At 46.3% G+C, this 17334-nt stretch overlaps 1 protein-coding gene across 2 annotated transcripts in view; it reads left to right on the top strand.

Moving 5' to 3' along the window:
* COMMD7 (COMM domain containing 7) overlaps positions 1–13473 on the top strand; it is a 41306-nt gene extending 27833 nt beyond the window's left edge. For both annotated transcript variants that reach the window (XM_034947057.3, XM_034947058.3), the window contains exons 4-9: positions 9448–9504; positions 9588–9625; positions 11277–11367; positions 11679–11728; positions 12100–12148; positions 12714–13473. In XM_034947057.3, coding sequence (XP_034802948.1) covers positions 9448–9504; positions 9588–9625; positions 11277–11367; positions 11679–11728; positions 12100–12148; positions 12714–12790 — 362 coding nt within the window. In that variant the 3' untranslated portion in view covers positions 12791–13473. The remainder of the gene's footprint in view (positions 1–9447; positions 9505–9587; positions 9626–11276; positions 11368–11678; positions 11729–12099; positions 12149–12713) is intronic.
* Positions 13474–17334: the final 3861 nt, after the last annotated feature.

Genomic DNA, 17334 nt, shown 5'->3' with positions numbered 1-17334 from the left:
TGTTTTTGAGACGGAGTCTCGCTCTGTCACCCAGGCTGGAGTGCAGTGGCAAGATCTTGGCTCACTGCAAGCTCCGCCTCCCGGGTTCACGCCATTCTCCTGCCTCAGCCTCCTGAGTAGCTGGGACTACAGGCACCTGCCACCACGCCTGGCTAATTTTTTGTATTTTTAGTAGAGACAGGGTTTCACCGTGTTAGCCAGGATGGTCTAGATCTCCTGACCTCGTGATCCGCCCGCCTCGGCCTCCCAAAGTGCTGGGATTACAGGTGTGAGCCACTGCGCCCGGCCCAAACTGGATTATGTTAAAGGCAATATCAGATATACTTTATTCCTGAATACCTAGTTGTCTATCTCTAAAAGAAAAAAAGGAATTTCCCCCTTATCAAACTACAATGCCATTATCATATCTAAAGGGAAAATACAAGGTCAGTATTAATTTCCCCATTGTCTCCTGTATTTTGTTTGTTTGGAATGGGTTCCCATCAGGATCTAGATAGGACTCCAGTCCAGCACGTGGCTGCTGGGTGGCCCTTCTGTGCTTGCTTACTCACCAGGGATTTAACAGCTCTGAGACCCAATGGTACCTGAGAACTAATAGTAGACTCATACTTTTATTATAAGGATAAAGATAATAAATGTAATAAGGTGCTCACTTCACTAAGTGGTAGCACACTGCTGCTAATATTATGATTGTCATTATTATTATGTGTTATCTCCTAGCTGAGATTACAGATAACTTGGCAGTAGGGCCACTATTTAAGTCTGTTTTTAATTAATTTATTAATTTATTTATTTTTGATTAATTTATTTTTTTCGAGACAGAATCTCGCTCTGTCACCCAGGTTGGAGTGCAGTGGCGTGATCACAGTTCACTGCAGCCTTGTCTACCTGAGCTCCAGTAAGCCTCCGACCTCAGCCTCCCGAGTAGCTGGGACCACAGGTGCATGCCACCACTCCTGGCTGATTTTTGTATTTTTGGTAGAGACAGGGTTTCGCCATGTTTCCTAGGCTGGTCTTGAACTCCTGAGTTCAAGCAGTCCACCTGCCTCAGCCTCCCAAAGTGCTGAGATATAGGCATGAGCCATCACGCCTGGCCGCCTGTTTTTTTATTTTATTTTATTCTTTTTGTTTGTTTGTTTTTTTGAGACTGGGTCCGGCTGTGTTGCCCAGGCTGGAGTGCAGTGGCGCAGTCTCGGCTCACTGCAACTACTGCCTCCTGGGTTCAAGCGATTCTCCTGCCCCTCAACCTCCTGAGTAGCTGGGATTACAGGCATGCACCACTACACCTGGCTAATTTTTGTCGTTGTTGTTGTTGTTTTTATTTTTTGAGATGGAGTCTGACTCTGTTGCCCAGGCTGGAGTGCAGTGGTACGATCTCGGCTCACTACAACCTCCACCTCCCGGGTTCAAGCCATTATTCTACCTCAGCCGCCTGAGTAGCTGGGACTACAGCCATGCACCACCGTGCCCGGCTAATGTTTGTATTTTTAGTAGAGACGAGGTTTCACCATATTGGCCAGGCTGGCCTCGAACTCCTGCCCTCGTGATCTGCCCACCTCAGCCTCCCAAGGTGCTGGGACTACAGGTATGAGCCACCGTGCCTGGCCTTAATTTTTTGTATTATTAGTAGAGACGGGGTTTCACCATATTGGCCAGGCTGGTCTCGAACTCCTGACCTCAGGTGATCCGCTTGCCTCGGCCTCCCAAAGTGCTGGGATTACAACCACCGTGCCCGGCCCTATTTTTATTTTAATACTTAGCAAGATATCTGGCCCCTGTGGGTGATCCGTAACTGATTTTTATTTTATTTTATTTTTTTATGAAAAGGAGGTAACTCCCCTTCCCCACTCCCCAACGAGTTCTTTCTAGCAACATACACACAAAAAAGAATAATCAGCAATGAAATGTAGTCATAAGTGGCATTTAATCAAACATTGAACTAAATTCCCCAGGACCGCCAGCCTCATGCACCACCCTACTATTTTCTCCATGGCACTTCCCCCTTCTTTTTGGGGTTTTGTTTTTGTTTTTGTTTTTAAGACAGAGTCACACTCTGTTGCCCAGGCTGGAGTGCAGTGGCATGATCTCGGCTCACTGCAGCCTCCACCTCCCGGGTTCAAGCGATTCTCCTGCCTCAGCCTCCCAAGTAGCTGCGATTACAGGCGCTCACCACCACGCTCAGCTAATTTTTGTATTTTAGTAGAGATGGGGTTTCACCATGTTGGCCAGGCTGGTCTTGAACTCCTGACCTTGACATCCACCTGCCTCGGCCTCCCAAAGTGCTGGGATTACAGGCCTGAGCCACCATGCCCAGCTTCCCCCTTCTTATACCCTGTATGGCTTATGTTTTACATTATTGCTGTGGTCTTTCTCCTGCCAGTAGAATGGAAGCCTCATAAGGGCAGAGATTGTTGTCTGTTCAGTTCATTGATGTTTCCCAGCACCTAGCACAGTGCGGGCACATGGCAGTGCTCAGTAAATGTGCATGTGTGACTACGGACCTCTGTTCTCTGTGAGCCTCACAGGGTGGCTTCAGCTGGTCAGCCTTCGGGGTCAGTATTGACTGGATGAAAGCAGCTCTCCATCCTCTCCCATCTGCTTCCAGGAGTTTTCACCAAGCCTGTGTCCATTCCTTGGGCTCCCATTTGTACACTGAATAAGAACAATGTTTGCTGTTTTTCCAACCGTCTTGGCAAAACTGAAATCGTCACCCTCACTTCCCTTTGTTTTGTCCTTCATATTGTTTGACAGCTTTGAGGCAAAGTTTGGCTAAGGCAGCAGTTCTGGTGAAAATTGGTGCCTGTTGCCAGGCGCATTGGCGCACGCCTGTAGTCCCAGCACTTTAGGAAGCCGAGGCGGGTGGATCACCTGAGGTCAGGAGTTCACAACCAGCCTGACTAACGTGGTGAAAGCCCGTCTCTACTAAATACAAAAAAAAATAGCCGGGCATGGTGGCGCATGCCTGTAATCCCAGCTACTTGGGAGGCTGAGACAGGAGAATCTCTTGCACCTGGGAGGTGGAGGTTGCAGTGAGCTGAGATTGCACCATTGCGCTCCAGCCTGGGCAACAAAAGTGAAACTCTGTCTCAAAAAAAAAAAAAAAAAAGAAATTAAAAAAGAGGACGGGCACAGTGGCTCACGCCTGTAATCCCAGCACTTTGGGAAGCCAAGGCAGGCAGATCACGAGGTCAGGAGATCGAGACCATCCTGGTCTCTACTAAAAATACAAAAAATTAGCTGGGCGTGGTGGTGCGTGCCTATAGTCCCAGCTGCTTGGGAGGGTGAGGCAGGAGAATCGCTTGAACCTGGGAGGCGGAGGTTGCAGTGAGCCAAGATTGCACCACTGCATTCCAGTCTGGGGGACAGAGTGAGACTCTGTCTCAAAAAAAAAAGGATCCGTGTCAAAAAAAAAAACGGGACCATCTCAAAGTTATCTGTGTTTGAAGAAGGATATTCTTAAATTTCCCCACGTGTCATGTTCTGCTGACTGCAGCTGTTGGAGTTTACACAATTTTCTTTTTTTTTTTTTTTAAAAGTCTGGGGTACATGTGCAGGGTGTGCAGGTTTGTTTCATAGTATGCCATGGTGGTTTGCTGCACCTGTCAACCCATCACCTAGGTTGTTTTTTTTTAAATTTGAGACGGAATCTTGCTCTGTCGCCAGGCTAGAGTGCAGTGGCGCGATCTTGGCTCACTTCAACCTCTGCCTCCTGGATTCAAGCAATTCTCCTGCCTCAGCCTCCTAAGTAGCTGGGACTACAGATGCATGCCACCATGCCCAGCTAATTTTTATACTTTTTAGTAGATACGGAGTTTCACTACATTGTCCAGGATGGTCTCTATCTCTTTTTTTTTTTTTTTTTGAGACGGAGTCTTGCTGTGTTGCCCAGGCTGGAGTGCAATGGCACGATCCCAGCTCACTGCAACCTCTGCCTCCCGGGTTCAAGCGATTCTCCTGTCTCAGCCTCCTGAGTAGCTGGGATTACAGGCGCCTGCCACCACACCTGGCTAATTTTTGTATTTTTAGTAGAGATGGGGTTTCATCATGTTGGTCAGGCTGGTCTCGAACTCCTGACCTCATGATCTGCCCGCCTCGGACTCCCAAAGTGCTGGGATTACAGGCATGAGCCATCGTGCCCAGCCCTCAGTCTCGATCTCTTGACCTCATGATCCACCCGCCTCAGCCTCCGAAAGTGCTGGGATTACAGGCATGAGCCACCACGCCCAGCCCATCACCTAAGTATTAAGCCCAGCATGGATTAACTATTTCTCCTAATGCTATCCCTCCCCCCACCCCACCCTCCAAGAGGCCCCACACAATTTTCATTCTGTCTGACATAAGGTCAAATGTTGCAGGTCTGTCTTGTGGCTGGCATTTGCTTAGGACAAAGGAATCACCACAGGAAAAAGCTGAAAAAGAAGTTAAGAGCTTGAGGCCTAGCATGATGCCAATCCATGTTTCAAGTGTGGCCTCTGCCCTCCAGAGGTAACTTCAGGATGGAGAGCTTGCTCTTCCATCCCTGCAGCTTTGTTGACTTCATTGTCAGCAACTGTCAAGGCATTGCCTGATACCGCAGCACCAAGATAGCGTCTGAGAATGACCTGGTGTAGAAAGAACTTGGTGTGGGGACCCTCTGGCCTATAAGCCACTTGGCTCTGTCAGTTGCTGACTGTTGTGGCCTTGTTCCTTTAACTGTTTCCTTTTTTTTTTTTTTTAAGTAACAATTTTTTTTTTTTAGACAGAGTCTCACTCTGTCATCCAGGCTGGAGTGCAGTGGTGTGATCTCGGCTCACTGCAACCTCTGCCTCCCAGGTTTAAGCGATTCTCCTACCTCAGCCTCCCAAGTAGCTGGGACTACAGGCGTGTGCCACCACGCCCAGCTAATTTTTGTATTTTTAGTGGAGACAGGGTTTCACCATGTTGAGCAGGCTGGTCTCAAACTCCTGACCTCAAGTGATCCACCCGCCTCAGCCTCCCAAAGTGCTGGGATTACGGGTGTGAGCCACCACGCCCGGCCAAAGTAACACTTATTTTTATTTATTTATTTTTAGAGATAGAGTCTTGCTCTGTCACCCAGGCTGGAGTGAAGTGGTGCCATCATGGCTCACTGCATCCTCAAACTTCTGGGCTCAAGCATTCCTCCTATTTTAGCCTCCTGAGCAGCTGGATTACAGGTGTGCACCTCCACACCCAAGTAATTTTTTTTTTTTTTTTTTTTTTTTTTTTGTAGAGGCAGGGTTTTGCTATGATGCCCAGGCTAGTCTCAAATTCCTAGCCTCAAGCAATCCTCTCACCTCAGCTTCCCAAAGTGCTGGGATTATAGGTGCCTTTCCTTTTTTTCTTGACATTATATTATGCAGATTGGTCCATCAAGAGCTACTGAGCTACATCTTTTTTTTTTTTTTTTTTTTTTTTGAGATGAGGTCTCACCCTGTTACATAGGCTGGAGTGCAGTGATGCAATTATGGTTCACTGTAGCCTCAACCTCCTGGGCTCAAGCCATCCTCCCACCTCAGCCTCCTGAGTAGCTGGGACCACAGGCCTGTGCCACTATACCTTGCTAATTTTTTTATTTTGTAGAGATGGGGTCTCCCTGTATTGCCCAGACTGGTCTTGAACCCCTGGGCTCAGGTATCCTCCCACCTCAGCCTCCCAAAGTGCTGGGATGACAGCACTTGGCCTTACATAATTTTTTTAAAGCCTGGATAGCAATCCATTGTAAGGATTCTTGCATTCAACGTGCTTTTATTGAGTGCCAACCAATAAAGTTTGCCAGGCATTTCTCTCACAACTTGGGACACAGCAGTAGGCAAAATGAGCCTAGTCTTTGTTCTTATCAAGCTGGTGTTCTAGTGGAAAAATTGATAATAAATATATAACATAAAGTTGGGTAGTTATAAATGCAATGCAGAATATCCCACAGCATTATACGAGTATGAGTAAAGGGCAGTGCTATTTAAATTAGAATGAGGCTGGGATTGGCAGCTCATGCCTGTAATCCCAGCATTTTGAGAGGCCAAGGTGGGAGTATTGCTTGAGTGCAGGAGTTTGAGACTGGCAAGATAGTGAGACTCTATCTCTAGAAAAAAAAATTAAAAATTAGTCAAGCATTGTGGAGCATGCCTGTAGTCCCAGCTACTTAGGAGCCTGAGGTGGGAGGATCCATTAAGCCCAGGAGGTCAAGGCTGTAATGAGCCGTGATTACACCACCGCACTCCAGCCTGGGTGACAGAATGAGATTAAAAAAAAAAAAAAAAAGTAAAAAAAGAAAAAATGTGAAATAGAATGGTCGGGGATCCTTTCTGAGGAGGTAAGAGTCAGGCAGAACCCTGAATGAAGCGAAGGGATCAGCTATGTGCAGAGAACCGCAAGGGCAAATGGCCAGGGGTAGAAAGCTGTCTGGCATATTCTAAAAGTAGCACAGTAAGCAAGGGAGAGAGCCTAGGGGTTCTAAGAGGAGGCCAGAGCATGCAGGGTATTGTACAACCTTTGGATTTTACTGTGAGCGAAATAGGAGATAGTAGAGGGTTTTGAGCAGAAAAAAAAGCGTGGTCTGACCTGAGGTTTTTGTTTGTTGTTTTTGTCATCGTTTGTTTTTGAGACGGAGTCTCGCTCTGTCGCCCAGGCTTGAGTGCAGTGGCAGATCTCGGCTCACGGCAACCTCCACCTCCCAGGCTCAGATGATTCTCCTGCCTCACCCTCCTGGCTAATTTTGTAACAGGCGCCCAGCCTGTTGTTGTTGTTTTTTTTTTTTTGAGACAGAGTTGCTCTGTCGCCAGGCTGTAATGCAGTGGCGCCGTCTCTGCTCACTGCACCCTCAGCCTCCCAAGTAGCTGGGACTACAGGCGCATGCCACCACACCCGGCTAATTTTTGTACTTTTAGTAGAGACGGGGTTTTGCCACGTTGGCCAGGCTGGTCTCGAACTACTGACCTCAAGTGATCCACCCCCTCAGCCTCCCAAAGTGCTGGCATTACAGGCGTGAGCCACCGTGCCTGGTCTCTCCATGACCTTTCATCCCTACTATCCACATTGCTAAAGAGCTTCCCCTGTATATCTCAGTGTGCTTTTGGGTGCAGCTTGGTTGGGTGAATTCTCGGCAGTGCAATTCTTGACTATCTGCATTTGCCAAATTTTCTCCCAAAAATGCTTAATGTTTCCTGGTAAACTAAGTTAAAATAATAGCTGGGCATGGTGGCTCATGTCTGTAATCCCAGCACTTTGGGGGGCCAAGGTGGGTGGATTGCTTGAGGTCAGGAGTTTGAGACCAGCCTGGGCAACATGGCAAGACCCTGTCCCTACAAAAATTCAAAAAATTAGCTGGGCGTCATGGCACACGCCTGTAGTCCCAGCTATGTGGGAGGCTGAGGTGGGAGGATTGCTTGAGCCCCACCCACCCACCCCGGGGTGGTAGGAGGTGAGCTGAGATTGCCCAACTGCACTCCAGCCTGGGCGATAGAGTGAAACCCTGTCTCACTGTCTCAAAAAAAAAAAAAAAAAGTTACAATAATAAAGCCCAGTGTTTGGGGATTGTCAAATAAAGCATTGGGTTTGAATTGGATATAAACTAAGACACTGTATTCATGGTAGTTAGGAGTTAATTGGATTGGCTGGGAAGTAGCCACCTTCTCAGAGGGCCTTTATGGCTAAGGTTTCCCGGGGTCTTGCCTTTTTTATTCCGTGTGGCTTCCTTGCTCAGTCTGATTTTGGAGATAAAAGATTTCCTCCCTTTGTTTATATGGTTGATTTTACCGGTACAACAGCCTTTAGGATTGTTTTTCTGGAGTGAGGTGGGGGTGGGGACTTGGGTTTAGGGTATAGGTTCAGGGCCTTCCCTTGATGGTGGTGGGCATCTTCCTATTCTTTAATTCGTCATTTTCTGGTGAACTAAAAAGTGGAAAATTTGAGAGTGGTTGCCAAATTGTGACTGGGGATGTAGCCTGCAGGTTAAACATTGAGAAGCCCAGATTGCTGGCTTTGTTTTCAGGAATTGGAGCCTAGCAAAACAAGGTGACCACCACAGGGGAGTGTTCCTAGGGCTTCTAAGAAGTTTTGACAGCCCCTCTGGAAGTGACTTGTGAATTGTAGAGGTTAGTCTGTTTAGTCCATCTTGGCGTACTGTGTGAAAGCTAATTTCTTAGGACAATGCCATCCAATAGAACTTTCTTTGCAGATGTAAATGGTCTATAATCTTCAGTGTTCAGTATAATGGTCGCTGGCCTTGTGTGACTGTTTGACACAGGAAATAGCTAGTGAGACTAAGGAATGGAATTTTAAATTTTATTTAATTAAAATTTGCATAACCACATGCAATAGCGGCTACATAATGCATTGTGGAGCTCTAGGTGGTTGCCCCCTGTGCCCAACCTGACATTACACTCCCCTGCCTCTTGCTCCAGGAATTCGTATCCTTACTCATTCCTCAGACCAGTTGCTCCATCCCCAAGTCCGTGAAGTCTTTTCTGTTGTCTCTGACTTCTCTTACACTGGTTGGAGGGATAAATAATTGTGTTGTACAATTAAAAAAAAAAATGTGCCAGGCATGGTGGCTCTCACCCCTTTAATCCTAGCACTTTGGGAGGCCAAGGTGAGCAGATCACTTGAGGTCAATAGTTCAAGACCAGCCTGGTCAACATGGTAAAACCCAGTCTCTACTAAAAATACAAAAATTGGTTGGGTGTGGTGGCAAGCGCCTGTAGTCCCAGCTGTTCAGGAGGCTGAGGCATGAAAATCACTTGAACCCAGGAGGTGTAGGTTGCAGTGAGCCGAGATCGCGCCACTGCACTCCAGCCTGGGCGACAGAGCGAGACTCCGTCTCAAAAAATATATATATATTTTGAGATAAATATATATATATTTTGAGGTAAGTATATATATATATATATATATATATATATTTTTTTTTTTTTTTTTTTTTTTTGAGACGGAGTCTCACTCTGTCGCCCGGGCTGGAGTGCAGTGGCACGATCTCGGCTCACTGCAAGCTCCACCTCCCGGGTTCACGCCATTCTCCTGCCTCAGCCTCCCGAGTAGCTGGGACTATAGGTGCCTGCCACCACGCCTGGCTAATTTTTTTTTTTTTTTTTTTTTGTATTTTTAATAGAGACAGGGTTTCACCGTGTTAGCCAGGATGGTCTCGATCTCCTGATGTCGTGATCCACCTGCCTCGGCCTCCCAAAGTGCTGGGATTACAGGCTTGAGCTACCGTGCCCGGCAAAAATAAATATATTTTTTAAATAAAATAAATAAATTTTAAAATGTACTGTCTTTCTTGTTTTCTGGTCATTTCGGATGCTATTTCCCCATGGCTGGATTGAGATCTTGGAGCTGGCCAGTCTTTGGGTGTTCCTTTTGTCCTTTAGGTCACATAGGTTGTGCCCATTAAATACTTATTGCCGACTAATTCACTGGTCTGCCTTTCTAACTGATTTCTCCCCTGCCTCCCAGGTGCTTTGAAGAAGAGTCTCACAGCCAAGCAGGTCCAGGCAGATTTCATAACTCTGGGTAGGTCATTGGCCAAGGTTGCTCAGGGTGACTGGCTTCTGAGGCTTTTTATTATGTTAATATCTCCTTCTGTTCTCTTATAGGTCTTAGTGAGGAGAAAGCCACTTACTTTTCTGAAAAGGTATAATTCCTCTTAATCAAGGTTAATGGCTGATTAAGATCCCTTGCTTTTCTTTCTTTTTTTTTTTTTTGAGATGGAGTCGCATTCTGTCCAGGCTGGAGTGCAGTGGCAGTGTGTGATCTCGGCTCACCACAACCTCTGCCTCTCGGGTTCAAGTGATTCTTCTGCCTCAGCCTCCCGAGTAGCTGGGACTACAGGCACATGCCACCATGCCCAGCTAATTTTTTGTATTTTTAGTAGAGACGGGGTTTCGCTGTGTTAGCCAGGCTGGTCTCGAACTCCTGACCTTGTGATCCACCCACCTTGGCCTCCCAAAGTGCTGGGATTACAGGCGTGAGCTGTGCTCGACCTCTTTCTTTCTTTTTTTTTTTTTTTTTTGAGACAGAGTTTCGCTCTCGTTGCCCAGGCTAGAGTGCAACGGCACAATCTCGGCTCACTGCAACCTCCACCTCCTTGGTTCAAGCAATTCTCCTGCCCCAGCCTTCCAAGTAGCTGGGATTACAGGCATGTGCCACCATGCCTGGCTAATTTTGCATTTTTAGTAGAGACGGGGTTTCACCATGTTGGTCAGGCTGGTCTTGAATTCCCGACCTCAGGTGATCCACCTGCCTCAGCCTCTGAAAGTGCTGGGATTACAGTCGTGAACCACCACCGCCAGCCCCTTGCTTTTATATCATGAGGAGAGAAAACAATGAGAAATGCCAAGTAAGGCCAAACCACCTATCAGTATCATCATTTCCCCAGCCTAAGGTTTTCATTTGGCTTCAAGCTCATGTCATACACACAGCTTTAACCAGCACTATTCAGTGTATCTCTAATCATTTCTCCTGATTTGACCCAGTCAAAAATCTGCCCATTTTCACGGATCAGGAGAGGACTTACTTGTAAAAATATACCTCCTACTGGCCAGGCCCGGTGGCTCACGCCTGTAATCCCAACACTTTGGGAGGCCAAGGCGGGCGGATCACGAGGTCAGGAGATCGAGATCATCCTGCCTAACACGGTGAAACCCCATCTCTACTAAAAATATAAAAAATTAGCTGGGCATGGTGGTGGGCGCCTGTGGTCCCAGCTACTTGGGAGGCTGAGGCAGGAGAGTGGTGTGAACCCAGGAGGTGGAGCTTGCAGTGAGCCGAGATCATGCCACTGCACTCTAGCCTGGGCAACAGAGCGAGACTCCATCTCAAAGAAAAAAAAAAAAAAAAAATATATATATATATATATATATATATATATATATATATATATGCCTCCTACTTTCTCCAATTCACTGCTCTCAGATGTCACTGTGACAAAAATAGAGAAAAATAACAAGTGACTGATTGAGAACTTACCCTGAAGACCCCAATCTTGCAATTGTCTAGTAGAAGCCATGTAGGGGCCAGTATGATGGCAGCACTGTTTTTTTTCCAAGATGGATTAAATCTTGGAATGAAAAATACAACATTAATGTTGTGGTCTGCCAGTCTGTGCCCTCCTCCATCCCTAGGTATGTGCATATAGACTGAGCCCTTCGTTCTGCACCCTCCCCCCTATCTTCTGCACCCTCCCCACTATCTGTGTCAATGCTAAATATTGCAATGTTTAGGGCAGGATGGAGACGGGGAGATTTTCCTATTGTAATTGACTTTGTCTTTTGCTTTTGTTCCAGTGGAAGCAGAATGCTCCCACCCTTGCTCGATGGGCCATAGGTCAGACTCTGATGATTAACCAGCTCATAGATATGGAGTGGAAATTTGGAGGTAACTAGTTACAACCAGTCCTGGGTTATTTGGGTGGTACAGGGTTGGGGTGCAGAGGCTGTGACACAGCCACTATGGGGAAGGCATGACCTAGTCCCTAGCACTGTTGGGGCAGCAGCTGCTGTTTTGTATTCTGTCCACATTCAGTAGCTGTTTCATGGCTCTGGATAAGTTGACTTTCCAAAAGCACACCTTGCTGCCCTCATACTTGCCCCCACATGGCTTCTGCTGGACAACTGCAAAACTGGGGTCTTCAGGGTCAGTCCTCAATCAGTCACTTGTTATTTCTCTCTCTTTTTTTTTTGTCACAGTGACATCTGGGAGCAGCGAATTGGAGAAAGTGGGAAGTATATTTTTACAAGTAAGTCTTCTCCTGATCCTTGAAAATGGGTAGATTTTTGACTTGGTTAAAAATTATCAAATCTACATTGGGTTAAATGGATATTTAAATGGATGTTTTACTGAAGTACCTTATATATCTCAGAGCAGTGTGGCCAGCTAAAGATGTGGTCACTAAGATGCCTACTTTTAGATGAATAGATCCTAGTGTTATTCACTGATGCGTGATTGTTCGTGTAATCATGGGAATTGTTAGAATTTTCGGTGGTGGATGATCCAGACTGCTCCTGTATGACTCTCAGGTTGGAAGTTTAATTAAGTCAAAGGGTTTTAAGAATTTCTTTGCCCAGTTGTCATCATTTTAATTTAAATTATTTCTTTTTCTTTCATCAGCTAAAGTTGGTGGTTAAGAAAGGAAATCAAACCGAAAATGTGTATATAGGTGAGTCTGAATTCCCACTTGAGCCTCTTCACCTTTTTTGTGTTCTCTGCAGTCAGGGGCTGGTGACGCTCACCACAAATCATGTCTTCTATAAAAACAGTCATTGCCAGCTGTGGAGTAGCTGTTCCACTGCCTTTCCTCTTCTGAAAGATGGCACAAGGAGTGTTAGAAAGCCATTGGCAGGTTGGAGCCCCCACAGTTGAAGAGCCGTTTTGAAAAAGGGAAAGGGTGGGAACGGAATGGCTGGGATTGAAGAAGAAGGTTGACGAGCAAGAAGCTCTTGCCATAGAAGTCACATTGAACATCCCGAATGATACCCTTTCATCTCTTTGTGCCATTGAGCTGTGCCATTTGAACACTCACTCCCCTTTTTTTTTCCTTTGGAGCAGAGAACCTTCTGCATTCAAGTCTCTCAGTTCTTTATTATGATCAATTACCCATCAAGAGCTGCTTAGATGTATTAAGCCAAAAAAGAAAAAAAAATCCTCTTGGGTGGAAATTAATTTTCTTGGATGATTCTGTGGAGTTGGAAACATTTATCTGAAGCTGAATTTTCTCTCCCCAGAATTAACCTTGCCTCAGTTCTACAGCTTCCTGCACGAGATGGAGCGAGTCAGAACCAGCATGGAGTGTTTCTGCTGATTTCTGTCCCTGCATCTCCCCTGGCCCCGTTCCCTGCCCTCCTCCCTTCCCTGGGTGACTGCTCTGAGAGGCACTTCACTCACAGGCCTGTGGGATGCTCCATGGGGCCCTGCTAGCTCCATGGGGCCCAGGTGCAAAGGGTTTCTGAAAAACAGCAGGATTAAGTACTGAAAGAGCCCAACACAATTACCCTGTAAACTCTCTGTTAGGGCAACCACCACCACCTGTCTTCCAGGACACATTTTAGATACTCTTGACAGGCCACTGCATCTCAGATTCAGGGGAGAAAATAAGTTGTCACCTCCCCTTCAAAGTTCCAGAGTAAACAAATGGTGCCATCATTCAAGATAACATGCTGATCACCCTCCTCCCGAAAAGCAAGAGCTTGTTTATGGCTGAGGAATCCGCAGATTGTCTGAATGACACATGTACAGAGCCCCCACGGATTTCTGCACACTCTGGGTCTGTGCTGGTGGAACATTGCCAATCAGTTCTCAATAAGGCACCTGTGTGTAAATACATGCTTGGTCTTCTCTGCAGAGAACTGAGGCTAAACTCTGTCCCTACTTCTGGTTTTGCCCTGTCATGTCGTAACGAGGCGGGCCTTTTGAGGCCATTTTAGTTTGAGTTCGAGCCAACCACCTCTGTTGGTTAGATGATGAATAAAAAGGTTCTGAAGAAAAGGTCTGGATCCAGTTGTCTTTCTGCATGGATTAAAGAGTTGTGTACCTTGCAGAGAGCTAGTGCTTGCTCTTGTCTTTAAAAATTATCTTCCTGGTTTTGTGACGATCCTGGGTCTCCAGTGAAATTGGGTCTGTTCCAAAGTTGGAATTTGTAAGAGCAATTCCGGGGAAACTCAGGTTAAAAGCCACAGGAAAAAGCATAACATGTGAAATGCTTTGTGTACAGATGGCTTTAGCCCCCACCCTAGCACCCTAGCACCCTAGCATGTGACTTTTCCTGCTCCTCCTCCTCCACTACCCCTCCTCCTCAGAATTTTTTTTTTTTTTTTTTTTTTTTTTTGAGTTGGAGTCTCACTCTGTCACCCAGGCTGGAGTGCAATGGCGGCATCTCGGCTCACTGCAAGCTCCGCCTCCCGGGTTCACGCCATTCTCCTGCCTCAGCCTCCTGAGTAGTTGGGACTACAGGCGCCCGCCACCACACCCAGCTAATTTTTTGTATTTTTAGTAGAAAGCGGGTTTCACCATGTTAGCCAGGATGATCTCGATTTCTTGACCTCGTGATCTGCCCGCCTTGGCCTCCCAAAGTGCTGGGATCAGAGGCGTGAGCCACCACGCCTGGCAAATACCTCCTCAGAAATTTTATAAAGTTTTGAATAGCTAAAAGATGCCCATGATTAAAAGGTACAGTGTAAGGTAATAACCCCTCCCCACCACCGTTTCCCAGTTACCCAGTTCTCTTCCCCAGAGGTAGCCACTGTTATTAGTTTATTCTGTGTTCTGAAGACATTAACTGCGTTTGCAAACGGATATGCATATAGTTTCACATTTCTTCCCACACAAATGGTAGCATTATGTACACACCATCCTGCACCTTTCTTTTTTCCATTCAACTTGGAAATCGTTCCATATCAGAACACAGAGAACTGTGTCATTCTTGGTAACAAATGCACCGTTTTACTTCAAATGGATGATTTATTTAATCAGTTTCTTGCTGATGGGTGTCTAGGTTGTTCCCATTCTTTTTCTCTTACAAATAATGCCACAACAGAATATCCTTGTATATATGTCATTTTGCACATATGGAAGTATGTTTATAAGGTAATTACATGGGTATGGAACTGCTGGGTGATAGAATATGTACATTTATCAAAGAGTATAAAAAAGAGTAAAACAAAAGGTTTCTTCTCCCTTGTCTCCCATTTACTTAATTCTCCCACTGGCCTGTTCCAATAGATAACCTCTGTTGTTAGTTTCTTAGGTACCCTTCCACAGGTTTTTATTTTTCCCCACATAGAAACAATAGGGTCAGTCATGGTGGCTCACACCTGTAATCCCAGCATTTTTGGAGGCCAAGGCAGGAGGATTGCTTGAGGCCAGGAGTTTGAAACCAGCCTGGGCAACATGGGGAGACCCTGTCTCTACAAAAAATTTAAAAGTTTGCTGAACGTGGCTGGGCACAGTGGCTCACACCTGTAATCCCAGCACTTTGGCAGGCTGAGGCAGGCGGATCACGAGGTCAGGAGTTCAAGACCAGCCTGGCCAACATGGCGAAACCCCATCTCTACTAAAAATATGAAAATTAGCCAGTTGTGGTGGCAGGCACCTGTAATCCCACCTACTCAGGAGTCTGAGATAGGAGAATTGCTTGAACCTGGGAGGCAGAAGTAGCAGTGAGCCGAGATCGTACCACTGCACTCCAGCCTGGGCAACAGGCAAAACTCCATATCGGGAAAAAAAAAATAATTGCTGAACTTGATGGTGTATGTCTGTTGTCCCAGCCACTTGAGAGGCTGGGGCAGAAGGATTAGTTGATCCTAGGAGTTAGAGGCTGCAGTGAGCTGTGATCAGTCATACCACTGCACTGCAGCCTGGGCGACAGAGTGAGACCCTGTCTCAAAAAATGAAAAAATAAACAACGTGAATTTTTATTTTTACACCCTTTTTTGTTTACACAAGATAATTGCACACTCTACATACTTTTGTTAATACATCTAGGAGATCTTTCCATATCATTACATAAAGAGTCTGCATCCCCTCCTTGTGGCTGTAGCATATTCAGTTTTGTGGATGGATCGTAACCAGCACGAGCAGTGTTTTTTTTTTGTTGTTGTTGTTTTTGTTGTTTTTTTAGATGGAGTCTCGCTCTGTTACCCAGGCTGGAGTGAAGCAGTGCAATCTTGGCTCACTGCAGCCTCTGCCTCTTGGGTTCAGGCGATTCTCCTGCTTCAGCCTTCTGAGTAGCTGGGATTACAGGTGCATGCCAACACACCTGGCTAATTTTTTTGTATTTTTAGTAGAGACGGGGTTTTGCCATGTTGGCCAGGCTGGTCTCGAACTCCTGACCTCAGGTGATCCACCCGCCTCGGCCTCCCAAAGTGCTGGGATTACAGGCATGAGCCACTGCGCCTGGTCCAGTATGAGCAGTTTTGATAAATGGTGCCAGTGTTCATCACAGTTCTCAGAGAACAAAATCAACAGGATGTACGTGTACATATGTATATGTATATATATTGGGGAGAGAGATTTTTATTTTAAAAGATTGGCTCACATGATTACAGTGACATGGTCAGTCTTCAGAGTAGACCAGCAGGCTGCAGATGCAGGAAGAGTTGCAGTTCAAAGGGTATCTACTAGCCAGGCACTGTGGCGCACACCTGTACTCCCAGCTTCTTGGGAGGCCAAGGCAGGAGGATCACTTGAGCCCAGGAGTTCAAGACCAGTCTGAGCAATGGCGTGAGACCTTGTCTCTAAAAAAAATAGGAAAATAAAGGCTGTCTGCTGTCAGAATTCCTTGCTGGGGAGGAAGGGATAGGATGCCAGGCTTTTTTTTTTTTTTTTTTTAAGGCTTTAACTGATTGGATGAGGCCCACCCACATTATGGAGAAGAATTTGCTATACAATAGGTCCCCCTGTATCCATGTTTTCATTTTCCCTGGTTTCATTTACTCACAGTCCGAAAATATTAAGTGGAAAATTCCAGAAATAATTTATAAGCTTTCAATTGCCTACCATCCTGAGTAGCATGATGAAATCTCGTGCTGGCCCACTCCATCCTGGACACGAATTCATGTTGTGGTATGGGAATCAATCCTTTCTCCAGGGTACCCATGCTATATATGCTGTTAATCATTTAGTAGCAGGTACTGTTGTCAGATCGAGAAAAACATATGTATAGGGCTCGGGACTATCTGTGGGTTTAGGAATCTGCTAGGGGTCTTGGAACATATCCCACATGGATAAGGGGGGACTGCTGTACTTAAAAGTCCACTGATTTTTTTTTTTTTTTTTGAGATGGAGTCCCACTCTGTCGCCCAGGCTGGAGTGCAATGGCACAGTCTCAGCTCAATGCAACCTCCGCCTCCCAGGTTCAAGCGATTCTCCTGCCTCAGCCTCCTGAGTAGCTGGGATTACAGATGTGTACTACCACGCCCGGCTAATTTTTGTATTTTTTTTTTTTTTAGTAGAGATGGGGTTTCACCATGTTGGTCAGGCTGGTCTCGAACTCCTGACCTCGTGATCTGCCCACCTCAGCTTCCCAAAGTACTGGGATTACAGGCGTGAGCCATCGCACCTGGCAAAAGTCCACTGATTTAAATGTTAGTGTCAGCTGGGCAAGGTGGCTCAAGTCTGTAATCCCAGCCCTTTGGGAGGCTGAGACAGGTGGATCACGAGGTCAGGAGTTCAAGACCAGCCTGGCCAAGATGGTGAAACCCTGTCTCTACTAAAAATACAAAAATTAGCCGGGCGCCGTGGCAGGTGCCTATAATCCCAGCTACTTGGGAGGCTGAGGCAAGAGAATCTAATTGCTTGAACCCGGGGGGCAGAGGTTGCAGTGAGCCGAGATTGTGCCACTGCACTTCA

Source organism: Pan paniscus, chromosome 21, assembly GCF_029289425.2.
Source record: "Pan paniscus chromosome 21, NHGRI_mPanPan1-v2.0_pri, whole genome shotgun sequence".
Classification (NCBI taxonomy): Eukaryota; Metazoa; Chordata; class Mammalia; order Primates; family Hominidae; genus Pan; species Pan paniscus.
Note: the sequence above shows the minus strand (reverse complement) of the source record. Positions and strands in the feature narration are given on the sequence as shown.